The sequence below is a fragment of the Crinia signifera genome, chromosome 3, assembly GCF_055691185.1.
Source record: "Crinia signifera chromosome 3, ASM5569118v1, whole genome shotgun sequence".
NCBI lineage: Eukaryota > Metazoa > Chordata > Amphibia > Anura > Myobatrachidae > Crinia > Crinia signifera.
The window spans coordinates 87808923-87822580 of NC_139219.1; the positions used below are offsets into that span (position 1 = coordinate 87808923).

Sequence of the window (13658 nt, forward strand, 5' to 3'; positions counted from 1 at the left end):
ACTCAGACCACATTAACATTGAATCCTATGGAAAAATCTTGACCATCGCATTGCATACGATTTGGTCGCATGCGATGCGATGCGATCCGATCCGATTTCTAAATCGGACGCCCAGATACTACATAAGTACCAAAACATCTCTTAATTAGGCCCAGAGAGCCATGTGTTAATAATGCAAGCATCAGCTGGCGAATCACAGGACTCGCTGCAGTTCTCCTACCCCTGCACAGCTTTCTTAACACCTAGGAAGAGGAAGCTGTGTGGGGACCGGAACAGTGTGACCCTCTATGATGGTCAAATGAGCTGATCAATGTAATTTAAAAAAAATCATACTCACCTACCCATGGATCGGTGATCAGCGCTCAAGTGAGCACTGTGCACATGAGGTGGTTGTCCTGACAGGAAGCAGGTGGCCAATCGAGACACATATGCAGCCAGTACTCGGGGTATTTTTTTATGAAAAATACCCTGATAAGGCTGCGGAGTAGCCTTGGAGTATACACAGCACACCTGCATTTCAACCCCTTCATTTTAAATTGGTAATAAGCAGTGGTGGCTCCAACGGTGGGGCTGCAGCAGAGTCCAAAATTAAAAAAGGGGAGAAATACCAACTGCCAGTGATTCAGTTTGGAATGGCAGTTGGTGTGTCTCCCTATTTTTAAACTGTCCTACAGACAGACTTTGGAGCCTCCCCAAAAAATAAAAATACATTTTTAGAACCAAAGCACATTTTATTTCTTGTCAATGTAATGACTGCGTTTTGTAAGCGCCTTGAGTCCTATTGGCGAAAGAGCGCTATATAAATAAAATTATTATTATTACTACACATACTTTATGTTATAGTCTACATTTGTATGCATTATAGTAACTTCTTTATGTACTTTATGTATCATAGTTGCATATATTTTGTTTTATAGGCACTAACTGGTCAATAAAGATACTTCATGAAATGCTACTTGCAATGCACAACAAAGAGCCCACAGTTGACAATGATATTATGCTTGAGTTTGGAAAACCTGAAAAATATGAGGTTTGTGTAGAACATTCCCTTTATGTTATCTGAAAAACTGTATAATGTAAATAATTCTTGAATAATTTAGTCATTACTTAAGCTGCCAAAGATTATTCTGTTTCACAAAGCAGCAGATACAAATGATAAGGTTACGGCTAGATGTACCAGCTATTAGGATCCTTAACTTATTAGAGCCACTATACCCACAATGTCCCTGTATCAAAATTGAATAGACCAAATGGGGATGATCATCATCACCCCGAAGGAGAGAATCGGGGTTAAGAAAGTATATTTCGCTTTCTCCTGCCCCTCTAAGCCTACCTCCACGCAGACTAGCACCACTCCCGCAGTTTATCCCTACCCCTCCCTGCTAATTCCTACTCCTAATCCCAGCACCCTATGGCCTAAACCAAGCCCCCTCACCCCACAACCTAACCCTAACCCTCCCTTCCAAAGGCCCCCATACACTGGTAAGATTTCAACCAATCCCGATGGGTCGGGCCAAAAATCGTCCCAAATCGAATGTATGTGACATACCATTTGACCCGATTCGCAGTCCCGTGCGCATCAGTACGACCCTACAGATTGCACGTGCTGTAGGTTTAATCTATCGGATCAGATCCGTCAACGGCACTTTGCGGGTTCTTTTCAGCATCCACGATTGCAGGATTGCCTCGCGAATGCATACAATCATCCCACCTGCGAATTCTCAGCCGTGCGATCCAGTTTGAATTCAGTCTTATGTCTTGTTTTCAGTAATCACACTGGGCGGAATGCTGTAAAACGAAAATGCGGTAAAAACCCCGTTAACTGGGTTTCTATCACATTTCTGTATGCTCCATCGCGGCAACACTGCGGTAGTAATCAACAGCTTTTTCTGAAGATACCCTCGGTACTTATGTAATATCTGGGCTCCCATTTTTCTTATGAGACCGCGTCCCCTCGCGGGGCTCGCTGCGCTCACCACGCTTCGGGCACGGTGGCTCGCTGCGCTCGCCACACTATATAAAATCAACTCCATGCGTAGTTGGATAGTAGGGGTATGAAAAAATGGGGTGCATTTAACATGGAAGCCCAGATAATACATAAGTACCATACCCTCTCTCCACAGCGCTGTGTGAGAGATCTGTCACGGATCCCTCTCAGTATGCCCTGCTGCCAGAATAGAATTTGATCACAGATAAGAACCACTTGGCCCATCTAGTCTTTAAACACAAAAAAAAGCAATGCAAATTTTTAAAATTAATTTTTCTACCAAGAGATGATCACAGAAGTGAGAATTTACACAAGTTTAAATTGCATTTGGATTTTATTGCATAGGCCAGTGGTTCCCAAACTTTTTTGCATCACGGCACCCTAGATTATCAGAATAGTTGTCACGGCACCAATAGGTGCAAAGTTTGCTACTGAGAATTTCAGAAAACAATATTAAATTAAATATATTGTGCTTATATGTCATTCTTAGGTCCAGTTATGTAGATTCACTACTGTTTATCAATATATTTTAAAACTGGAAGCCACAAGCACTGATTTTGTCTATTACAGTACATTGACTATAAATAATTTGAATCGGTTCTGGACCACCAAACCGAAGCACCCCTGCAAGTGCTCCGAGGCACCCCAGGGAGCCTAGGCGCACAGTTTGGGAATCCCTGGCATAGGCATCACATTTATTATTTTGTATATTGTGCTGAGTTAGAATAAAATAAATATCACAGCAAATACAGGTAGTTGCAAATAAAATAAAAAAAATCTATTTTCGCAGACAGAAAATGATCAATACTTGCTAGGTTTCCCAAAATATATAGTTGATAATGTAATACAGAAATATCTTGCTGTAAGCATTTAAGTATATATACACCCATATATGGCGCTAGACACACTCTTTGGGTGGAGCATGGCACGTTTCCGCAACACGGTTCTCTGTGAAATTGTACTCAACTATATATTGTAATCAACTATAATCTCCCTGAAACTAGATTTCAAGAGTACCATATATACTCGAGTATAAGCCTACTTTTTCAGACCATTTTTTATGCTGAAAAAGCCCCCCTTGGCTTATACTCGAGTGAGGGTCCCACTTAAGTCAATAAGTTTTCCCAGTTTTTTTATGTAAAAATAGGTGCCTCGGCTTATATTTGGGTCGACTTATACTCGAGTATATACGGTAAGTAATTATTTGCTGTCTGTTTCTCATTCCCATTAATCCAATTTTCAGGAGTCATACCAGAGGCGTATCTCTGGGACTCAATGGAGTCATCTGCCCCCTGGCTCCTGCTCCCAAGGGGGCACCTCTCCTCTCCTACAAGTCTGATTCAGTTAATTGAAAGCAGTGAATATCGCTTCTGTAGATTAAATACATATATGTGTTGTTTATCTGTGTGTACATATAATTATTAAATGGTGCTGAGTGTGTATGTGTGTGTGTGTGTGTGTGTGTGTGTGGGGGGGGGGGGGGGGCACCAATATTTATCTTGCTTCCAGGCAACTGGGACTAATTGACGCCACTGAGTCACACTGCCTGTCTCTTATTTTTTTACTAATCACACTGTCCTTTTGTCTCGTAAGTATCTGAAAGAACAACCTTCACCGCGAGTCTTTGCATCACACCTGACTTATGAGAATGCACCCAAATCATTTCTTAAGAAGCCCAAGGTATAGTACCTGCTTTTCTATTACTAGTTCTACTGTTACTTCTTATACTATAGCAAAATTTGTCTATTTTATGTGCAAAAAAAGATCAACCACAATTTGTTATCAATTCTATCTTTAAGGATTATGGCTTATGGATAAAATCTAAAGGGCAATTTATATAAAAATGGATGAGGTATATTTTGTCGACATTCAGTTGACATGTTCACTATGCCGACATGTGACATGTCAACATTAACAATTACATTTTGTATTAAATCATGTTTCTCTGCATTAATATAATGTATGATATAACCCAGAATTAATTATTTCAACTGGTTTGCATCATCGGTACCCTGCTTTTAACACATGTCCCGGATATCCTCCCAATAGTCGGAATCCCGATGATCAGTAGACCGATGTTGGTATCACGATTGTTTAAAGCCCAACTGTTGGGATCCCGACTTACAGGGGCTATTCTACAACCCCACATAGAGGGAGAATAGAACCTGTGGCAAGCGCAGCAAGCCACAAAGCCCGCAAGGGGCTTCCTAGCGCCCGCCCTCCTGTCAAGTCCGGGCAGTCAGTATTCCAATGTTGGTCTAATGATTAACATTAGGTCCGTCATCATGATGATCAAATCTGGCCACCTGGTTGGCCCTAAATTCGAAGTATTAAAATTGCATTCCTATTTTACTCTTTTACAGTATGCAATTTTGTCCTTTTATATATTTAGAGAGACATGGGTATATATGGGTTCTCCATGCCTACATGGCATTGGTATCACCTCCTCCACTTTCATAATAGGCCCTTGAACATTTTAATCTCCAAGCCCATTAGGCCTTTAATGTGGTCCCAGTTGGTATTTTAATACACATGCCAGTGCATGCTATTTACTCTTTAATGTGTTTTGCTGAGGCATGGAAAAGGATGGTAGGAGACATCGCCATCCAAACATCCGGGGTCCATGGTAGATAGAGTCAATTGTTTTAAAAATGTATGGAAAAAAAATGTTTAAATACATATTAATCAACTGTACACATTTCTTTTGCATCAAATTACAGTATGTGCATGGATACTAAGGGGAAAATTTACTAAGCTAAATTCGTAAAAAAATATTGTATTTTCATAGTAAAATACGATTTTTTTTTGGGCGTATTCGTATTTTTGGCATTTACTATGCCAAAAATACGATTATTCATATTCCTATTGATGGGACATTTGTATTTGTATTTACAAATACGAATGAATACACCGTCGACAGAATACGACGGGAATCACCATTCAAAAGAATGATGATGCCTAAATTACTAACCGACCGTATTTTCAATACCAGGTAATTAGCAGGATACGCCCACTAATTACCATTCAAATACGTCTGGAAAATACACTTCAGTTTCCTGGCTATTTGTCTTCAGCCTGCACAGATCAGTCATGGTTTCATGATTTTTTTAATACCAGCCCTGACTCTTTCAGCCTGGCCACGCCGTTTTTTAAATTTATTTATTTTCTATTTTTGTTACACACTGCAGCTGTATATACGGCTGCTAATACGAATGAATACAAATGAATACAACATCAGGGATTACAAAGCAGTCGTATTTGACTTCTTTGTAAATTCCCCTCCGGAATACGGATTTGCATACGGCTAAAACAGCCGCATGCAGTCGTATTCATTCGTATTAAGAATACGAATAAGAACAATCATATTCGTATTCTTAGTAAATTTCCACCTAAGAGTGGAGCATGTGCCTGTGAGGGAGGTGTAAGATGGTATGATCAAGTCCCTATTGTTTGCAGGTTCTTCATATCCAATATACATACAATATTTAAAATAGGGTGTGACCACACCTGCTCTTGTTTGTGGCGGGCCCAGTCAAGAGTTAGTGCCCAAAGCCTATTTAAGTTTTAAGGTAATGAGTGTGAAATGCTAAATATACCAAATTACCCTTAAGCCTGCATGAACTGAAAGGTATTGTTAAAATCACTGTAAAAACATTCTATACTGTTTGTGGCATCCTAGAGGCCCCCATCCACTAGTCCGATTTGGCCTGTTTTCTTCAGATACAGACAGATCTGAATGACTGATCTGAAGAAAACAGGTCAAATCGGTTGTGTCTGATAGATCCTTGACACTGCAGCCAGGATCTATCTAATCTGAAGCCATCCTGGGCATATCCAATGGCTTCTGTGTGCTTCAGATGTGATACATCTGAAGGATTGGCCCGCTGGGTGGCCCAGCTTCCCTCCCTCCTCCAGCCACCACATCCCCTGCAAGTTGGCCCGGCTCTCCCCCATCCTCCAGTCGCCGCATCCTCTGCTGGGTGTCCCCACTCTCCCTACGTCTCTTCTGTCACTGTCCCCACTGTCACTCTCCCTCCATCCTCTATGTCACTGTCACCACTGTCACTCTCCCTGCGATCCCGCTGTCACTGTCTCTTTCCCTGCATCCATGCTGTCACTGTCCCCAATGTCATGTTCCCTGCGGTCCCCCTTGTCACTCTCCCTGTGCATGTGTACAGCCATAGGTGTTGATTCTGTGGGTGCTCAAGGGCCCGAGTATCCACGGAAATTGATGAGCACCCACGGGCCCGAGTCCCGCTGCTGGGCCGCCATATTAACTTGCTAATTTGCGGCTACAGCACCCACATTGCCGGACCCGCCACCTGGGAAACAGTGTCCCGGGAAGAGTGTATTCTGTCCGCGGAGTACCTGCACTGTGGGGGCATTTATGTACCTGCACTGTGGGGGAATTTATGTATGTGGAACTCTGTTGCCGTAATTTGCATATTGGAGACAACTGTGCTCCAGAATATAAATTGGTATTATTTTGTGGCCACACCCCGTCCACATGAAGCCACTCCTCTATATTTTTGGCTTGAGCACCCACCAGCAAAAACATAAATCGGCACCTATGTGTACAGCATCTCCTCTGCAATCACCGGCTGCTCTCAGGGCCTTATTCTTCTTGGTGCGGTCCGTTCCGACTTCTTTCGGAAATGACCGAACACCACGCACGGCGGACATTCTAAGAACACACGCCCACAGGTCGTCCGCATCCATTCGGACGGACTCGCTAAGAAGAGGGAGTGTCTTCAGACTGCATCCAAACGTGCCTGTGCGGTGGGAACACAAAGATTCTGCACGGTCTTACTGCGTCCGAACGGACGGGAAGCTGACCATAGGCACCGAGTTGGTGTATTTCCGCAAACCTCACTAATCTATTTGGAAGTCATGCTTCTGCGACATGACACACTTATCCAATTAGCCTACCTCATAACACATAGATTATTTTTAAATGTAATCAATTACTTCCTAATTGTTAATTAAACACATTTCTTGCACTTTAGATTAACCCTTACATCATGTTAAGTGTTATTACTTCATTGTTGCCCCTTTCCCTGTCTTAGTGGTTCCAATTGAACCTGTGAAAAGAGTGTAATTAATCACTTATGAGTAGAGGAGTGGATTGTATTGTGGTCAGCTGCGAGTGTTTAAGGTGCGGGCGTACTAATTGGGCGATCCGAATGCCTAGCGCAGGCCTGGCCAACCTGTGGCTCTCCAGATGTTGTCAAACTACAAATCCCATCATGCCTTGCCACAGTTTTGCTATAAGGGAGTGTTAAAACTGTGGCAAGGCATGCTGGGATTTGTAGTTTCACAACATCTGGAGAGCCACAGGTTGGCCTGTCCTGGCCTAGCGCATGAACCAGGGCTCTCCAAGAACGGAAACTTGCTTATGGACTGCCGTGTTGGTTCGCTTGCACTTGGTGTCCGGTCCGAATGCACGCCTACCACTGTTCGTGCACTCCCACGTGTACGCCCATATTTACGCCCAGTTTTGCCCACTTTGAAACTGCGCCCTTGTGTACGCCCACATGATGCCCATATTACGCCCATATTTCCCGAGGGAGTTCGGTGCACATTTGTAGACGGTCTTGGTGAGAACGAGTGCGCAGACACTACGTTGCACATGCGCAGATAGCTAAAAAGCGCCCTCCGAAAGAATTCGGAACGGACCGCCTCAACCAGAATAAGGCCCTCAGTGCAGTGGTGATCTCGGCTCCCCCAAACTGCCCCCCACCCCCGGGACATTGCCACCCACAGGAGGGACAGCGGGACAGTCTCCAAAAAGCTAGTCTGTCCTGCTGTAATCGGGACATTTGGGGGGTATGAATATCTGATGTGATCTGTCTGCATCAGATAGATCTGGTCAGATCTATCTGAATTGAATAGAGGTCAGATCAAATTCCTTGGAGAGTTCATGTGAAATCTGAAGAGATTTGTGGCATCAGATATTTCTGCATAGTTGATGGGGGCTAACTCACTTGTGTATTCTAAAGGGGCTTATACATGGGGAGATGCTGAGCGTCATTCTGAGCGATACTAGATCATTTAGAACGCTCAGCAAGGTCGCTCAGCACACATCGATGTGCCAGTTCTGTGTGCTTAGTGATTTGTCAGGGCCAGTGATCTCCACTGAGAACACTGGCCTTGTCCGGCGACCCCATCGATTACCTAGATTTATCCAGCATGCTGGATATTATTTGCCGGTGATTGCGAGGAGCAAGGCCACGTATGCTATCACTATGCCCCTACACACAGAGCGCTGTAAGTGCACTAGATTGTAAGCTCCTCTGAGTAGGGCCCTCTTCCCTCCTGTTGTCAAAGCCCACTTCTCTTCACATTTCACTCACAGGTCTCCTTTACTCCAACACTCAGTGACCATCTTCGTCTGCATACTCCTCTCCATCATTGGCCTCAAGCCTCTAGTTGTATGTTGATTGAGTCCTCACCACTTATATCCAAGCTGTAATGTGTATTGATCTGTGGCGCTCTTTATTTGTACTGTAATTTTGTTATTTATTCAATGTTATGCCAAGTTTTGTTTCCCTGTATTGTTCCTTTGTACGGCGCTGCGAAACACTTGTGGCGCCTTATAAATAAAATTATAATAATAATAATAATAATAATAATAAGCGATCTAGTGAGATCTATTAGAAATTGCCCCTAAATTGCTATGTGTGTAGGCCCCATAGGGATCTAGATGGACAAGATCACTACCTATCTATTTTGCTTTTTATAGATCTTGTTTATTCTTCGGAACCCAAAGGACGCAGCAGTGTCTTATTACCATTTCCATAACAGCCATCCTGTGCTTCCTACATACAGCTCTTGGAACTTGTTCTTCAAAGACTTTATGAGTGGAAACAGTGAGTTACTAATGCAAATAATGTATAAGGTGCAGAAATGTTAGGTTCTGAGAATGTCAAGACTTCTATACTTTTTGAATTCAAAACAAATATCTAATTCCATTCCATGATTAAAGCTTAGGAGGTTCTCGGGAAAATATGTCTAAGGCAGAGGTTCCCAATCTTTTTTGATTCAGGGCACCCTAGAGAATCAGAATTTTTTTCACGGCACCCCTAGGTCCAAAGAAAATGAATTAGATTGGGTTTATATGCGATTCTTAGCGGCAGTTATGTGGTAAAGGGCAGGATTTGCTTCTGTTTGTACACATTCTATGATTGCCAGCCACCAGCACTGGTCTTGCTCATAAATAATTAACCATTAATAATTTGAGTTGGTCCTGGACCACCAAGCTGCGGCACCCCTGCATGTGACCCGAGCCACCCCAGGGAGCCACGGCACACAGTTTGGGAACCACTGGTCTAAGGTGTACATTCCATTGTACATTTTACTGCACATACTGTACATAGACGCAATTTCAGCCGGAGGGAAATGTCTGTGCTTACAGTGCTAAGTGCGGCATACCTTTCTCCACCGAGTCCCTAGTGCTAATTCAGCAACTACATAGCATAACTAATTAAAAAGTAGAAGCGAAGGTGGATGGTGAATAGCAATGGCACATCACACTGTACAGTATCCACCCGCGGCACTGTACTGTACTATTCATCAGTGGAGCAATCGCCACCCAGCTGCGAAGCAGTGCAATTACATACTTTCACAATAGTGAGCCTTGTGACATTTCTGGGACATTTCTCATGGGGCAGGATGTCGGGAAAACCGGATAGATGGGCGTGGCTTCCTCTGTAGGTGAGAACTAAGACTTTAACCTAAAAAAAAAAATGTTTAAAGGGCCCTTACCAAATTGTGATCCATAACTGTAGTCGCACCCTGCCCAGAGATGTCAGCAGGTTCCAAAAATACCAGGAGCCCAGAGACAGAACAACCATTGGTGCAGCAGCTGTATTGCACCTTGGCCCCTGATGACTACGGGGCTCACTGCTGGTTGTCACCTTCTTCCTGTCACTCACTGTTTCCCTGTCATACTCTGCCTCCTCCTGCCTCTCCCTGTTACCCTCTGCCTCTCCCTGTCACCCACTGCTGTGTTGCATATTGTGAACTTGGGTTGATGTGGAGGAGGGGGGCCCAAATGATAGTTTTGCATCTGGGCCCACAACCAGTGATGGACAGGGCAGCCTAATTGTACCTGCCATTTGTCCATGCACGCGACCTTTGTCGCATGCCGAACACATGCACGCATGCACTGGGCATGCGTGCACTGCTGATCCTGGCTTTCCGGAGAGAGAGGAGAATAGCCACATGAGATTTGCCCCCCTCTCCTGGGCCCGATCGGCGCAGAGAGAGAGCCGCCGCATGCTGTGAGCTGATCAGGAGGCGGGGCTTAAACCATGGAGTGGTAAATTGGCCCACCTGGCCATCATCCACTCTGGCATTTGCCAGAAAGGCCAGATGGCCAATCCGGTCCTGCCCACAACACACCAGTTCTACCCCTGGAGGAGTCCCGCACGGTCCGCACCTGCAGTAAAAATCTGAAATGCTGGGCAGCGCTCTACAATGATGCAATGCTGAGCAGTGGGAAAACATACAAGGTAGACAATTATACATATATATAAAAAGAAAGGTAGAGTATCCAAGTTTGTTAGCGAGTTTACTCTCTAGTGCAGTAGTTCCCAACCCTGGTCCTCAAGTACCCCCAACAGTGCACGTTTTCCAGGTCACCCGGCAGGTACACAGGTGCACTCGTTATTCAGACACATTTTAAAAGATCCAAAGGTGGAGCTAATTATATCACCTGTGATCCTGTGTGGAGACCTGCAAAACGTGCACTGTTGGGGGTACTTGAGGACCAGGGTTGGGAACCACTGCTGTAGTGGATCAAGCATCACATCTACTCTCAAATCGACTAGATTTTGGAACTAATGTATCAGTGTTATTCAATTGTTGGCCTAATGGCTACTGTCTCAACATTTAATTGCCAGCAATAACAGCATGATTTGCACCATTTCACCAAGTCCAATTATCCCAAAAGTGCTAGTTACCCTTAGAGAACACTTTTAGGCAAGATCTTGACTTCACTTTATGATGGGTCCGGTGCCGTGGGAAATCAGCCATGAGATATACATTTATGGGTCGGGTGCCGTGGGAAATCAGCCATGAGATATACATTCATGGGTCGGGTGCCGTGGGAAATCAGCCATGAGATATACATTCATGGGTCGGGTGCCGTGGGAAATCAGCCATGAGATATACATTCATGGGTCGGGTGCCGTGGGAAATCAGCCATGAGATATACATTCATGGGTCGGGTGCCGTGGGAAATCAGCCATGAGATATACATTCATGGGTCGGGTGCCGTGGGAAATCAGCCATGAGATATACATTCATGGGTCGGGTGCCGTGGGAAATCAGCCATGAGATATACATTCATGGGTTGGGTGCCGTGGGAAATCAGCCATGAGATATACATTCATGGGTCGGGTGCCGTGGGAAATCAGCCATGAGATATACATTCACAAGTAAATTCCCCCTACGTCTCTGATAAATGACTAGCATTTCTGTTAAATGTTTCTATTCTTCTTGTTGCTGTCTCTAGCAGGTGATAGTGCATCTAGCTCTGGCACTTCTGCTTAACTGAATGCTTGAATCAGCAGAGATGTAAGAAATACATACTGTAAATATGATGTACTGTAGATGGCTTGGGGGATGGGCTATACAAAACCCCAAATAATTGCGTCCTATATAATAAAATTCTAATGCTGCTTCTAACCTTTATGGGGGGATTCAAGTGTTGTGCATGCTGGTGGACACCAGATGGCACCTAATCAATTCAGTCATGTGTTGCTCCATTTGGGAGTGCACAGCTGCTGCAATTAATGATGTTCTTTAATTTTGACGGGCTGGTAACTATTAGACAGATAAATAAATCATAAATCAAAACCTGAATCACATGTGAATAATCATATATACTGTAAATAGACATAGGTATAGCAAGCACAGTATATACTAATGTACTCATTTGATTAGTCTCTTACAGGAGTGTAATGGTGTGATGGGAGAATACAAAAAATGGGGCCTCCTGTAATTGAGCAGAACAAAGATGAGGAATAGTTGGATCCAATGTGTGCAATACATCAGGTGGTGTAGGAATATCAGAGCAGTCCAAGAAAGGGTATATTCAATTGCGGGCAATATTTTGAACAACTTTGCGGCATGGGTTTTATTCACAGACAGAAGGTTTTAATATTCAATTGAAGCAGAGAAAATCAGATGTGGTCATTTCTTGCAGCTTTAGAGCAAATCCTATTTTTCCTAAAATACTTACTTTAAATTTCCCAACCACCCCCCCCATGACCAAATAACCAATTGAAAGTTTTTAATTAGTTTAATCAGTCGAATTATACCATTACCTCCTCTGCTTCCCTGATATACTGAAGGCCTCTAATCTTCCTGAGCATCTTCCACAGCATCATGGTTAGCAGGACATCTTCTTCTCGTCTTTCTCCTTCTACACCTTCTCCAAACCTACCTTTTTCTCTCTCATGTCAAATGATATCAGCGCCCGCCACGAATTTGGCAGATAGCGGGAGGAATAAAAGTCAGTCTAGACTGAATTTTAATACCGAAGGGGAAAACACTCATTCGATGGTTCAAATGAGTTCTCTTCTGTTCGGCTGAATGCAAGGGGATGTCTTCAAGTACACATAAGGGGACTTGGTTATGGGAGGAGGGGGGGCAGAATCATTCGGACGGGCGGCATTTACCTTTTCACTAGGCTGCGGTTACACACAGCATAGCGAACAGGTCTGAATCAGGTCCTTTGTTAGCAAATAGGAAAAACCATGCTGCACTGCAGGTGGGGCAAATGTAATATGTATAGAGAGAGTTAAATTTGGGTGAGTCATTTTTTTTCTGTGCAGGGTAAATACTGGCTGCTTTATTTTTACACAGCAATATAGATATCCGTTTGAAAACACCCCACCTAAATGTAACTCTCACATTTTCAGGTATATCAGCCCCACTGGTAGTGCACATGGATTTGTCCATTTCCAAACAATATGTGCCCTGCGATCAGGTCTGAATTAGTCTGAATTAGGCCCTAAATGTGTCCATACACTGCTGCCCCCTTGAGCCGCTCGAGACCTTCCTGGACAGCAGCCTTGCATGTGATAAATTACATGTGGTGCTTTGACATGTAGGGGGAAATTTACTAATATGAAAAACCTAGTTTTTCGTATTAGTATTTTCCCTACGACTGCATACGACTGTTTCAGTCGTATGCAAAGTCGTGTTCCGGAGGGGAAATTACAAAGCAGTCATATACGACTGCTTTGTAACCCTCCGATGTCGTATTCATTCGTATTAGCTGGCCGTATATACGGCCGCTAATACGAATTTTTCTGGCAGTCTGCACGGATCAGTCAGATCCGTGCAGGCTGCAGTGTGTAAAAAAAAATAGAAAAAAAAAAATAGAAAAAAAAACGGCGTGGGGTCCCCCCCACAGCTGTAACCAGCACCAGGCTGAAGGAGCCGGGGCCGGTAATAAAAAATCAGGGAACCCGACAAATAGGGGTTCCACGATTTTTAACAACCAGCCCCAGGCTCCAGGTCCGGGGCTGGTTCCCAAAATACGGGGGACAAAATGACTAGGGGTCCCCCGTATTTTAAGAACCAGCCCCAGGCCAAACCAGCCAGCAGGGTAATGCCACAGCCGGGGGGAGACTTTTTATACAAGTCCCCCCCGGCCAGT

General features: G+C 44.0%; 1 protein-coding gene across 2 annotated transcripts in view; it reads left to right on the forward strand.

Annotated features, from left to right (window-relative positions):
* LOC146063616 (sulfotransferase 6B1-like) overlaps positions 1 to 13658 on the forward strand; it is a 41221-nt gene that overhangs the window by 11034 nt on the left and 16529 nt on the right. For both annotated transcript variants that reach the window (XM_083176172.1, XM_083176171.1), the window contains exons 3-5: positions 918 to 1030; positions 3581 to 3667; positions 8730 to 8856. In XM_083176172.1, the coding sequence (XP_083032298.1) occupies positions 918 to 1030; positions 3581 to 3667; positions 8730 to 8856 (327 nt within the window). The remainder of the gene's footprint in view (positions 1 to 917; positions 1031 to 3580; positions 3668 to 8729; positions 8857 to 13658) is intronic.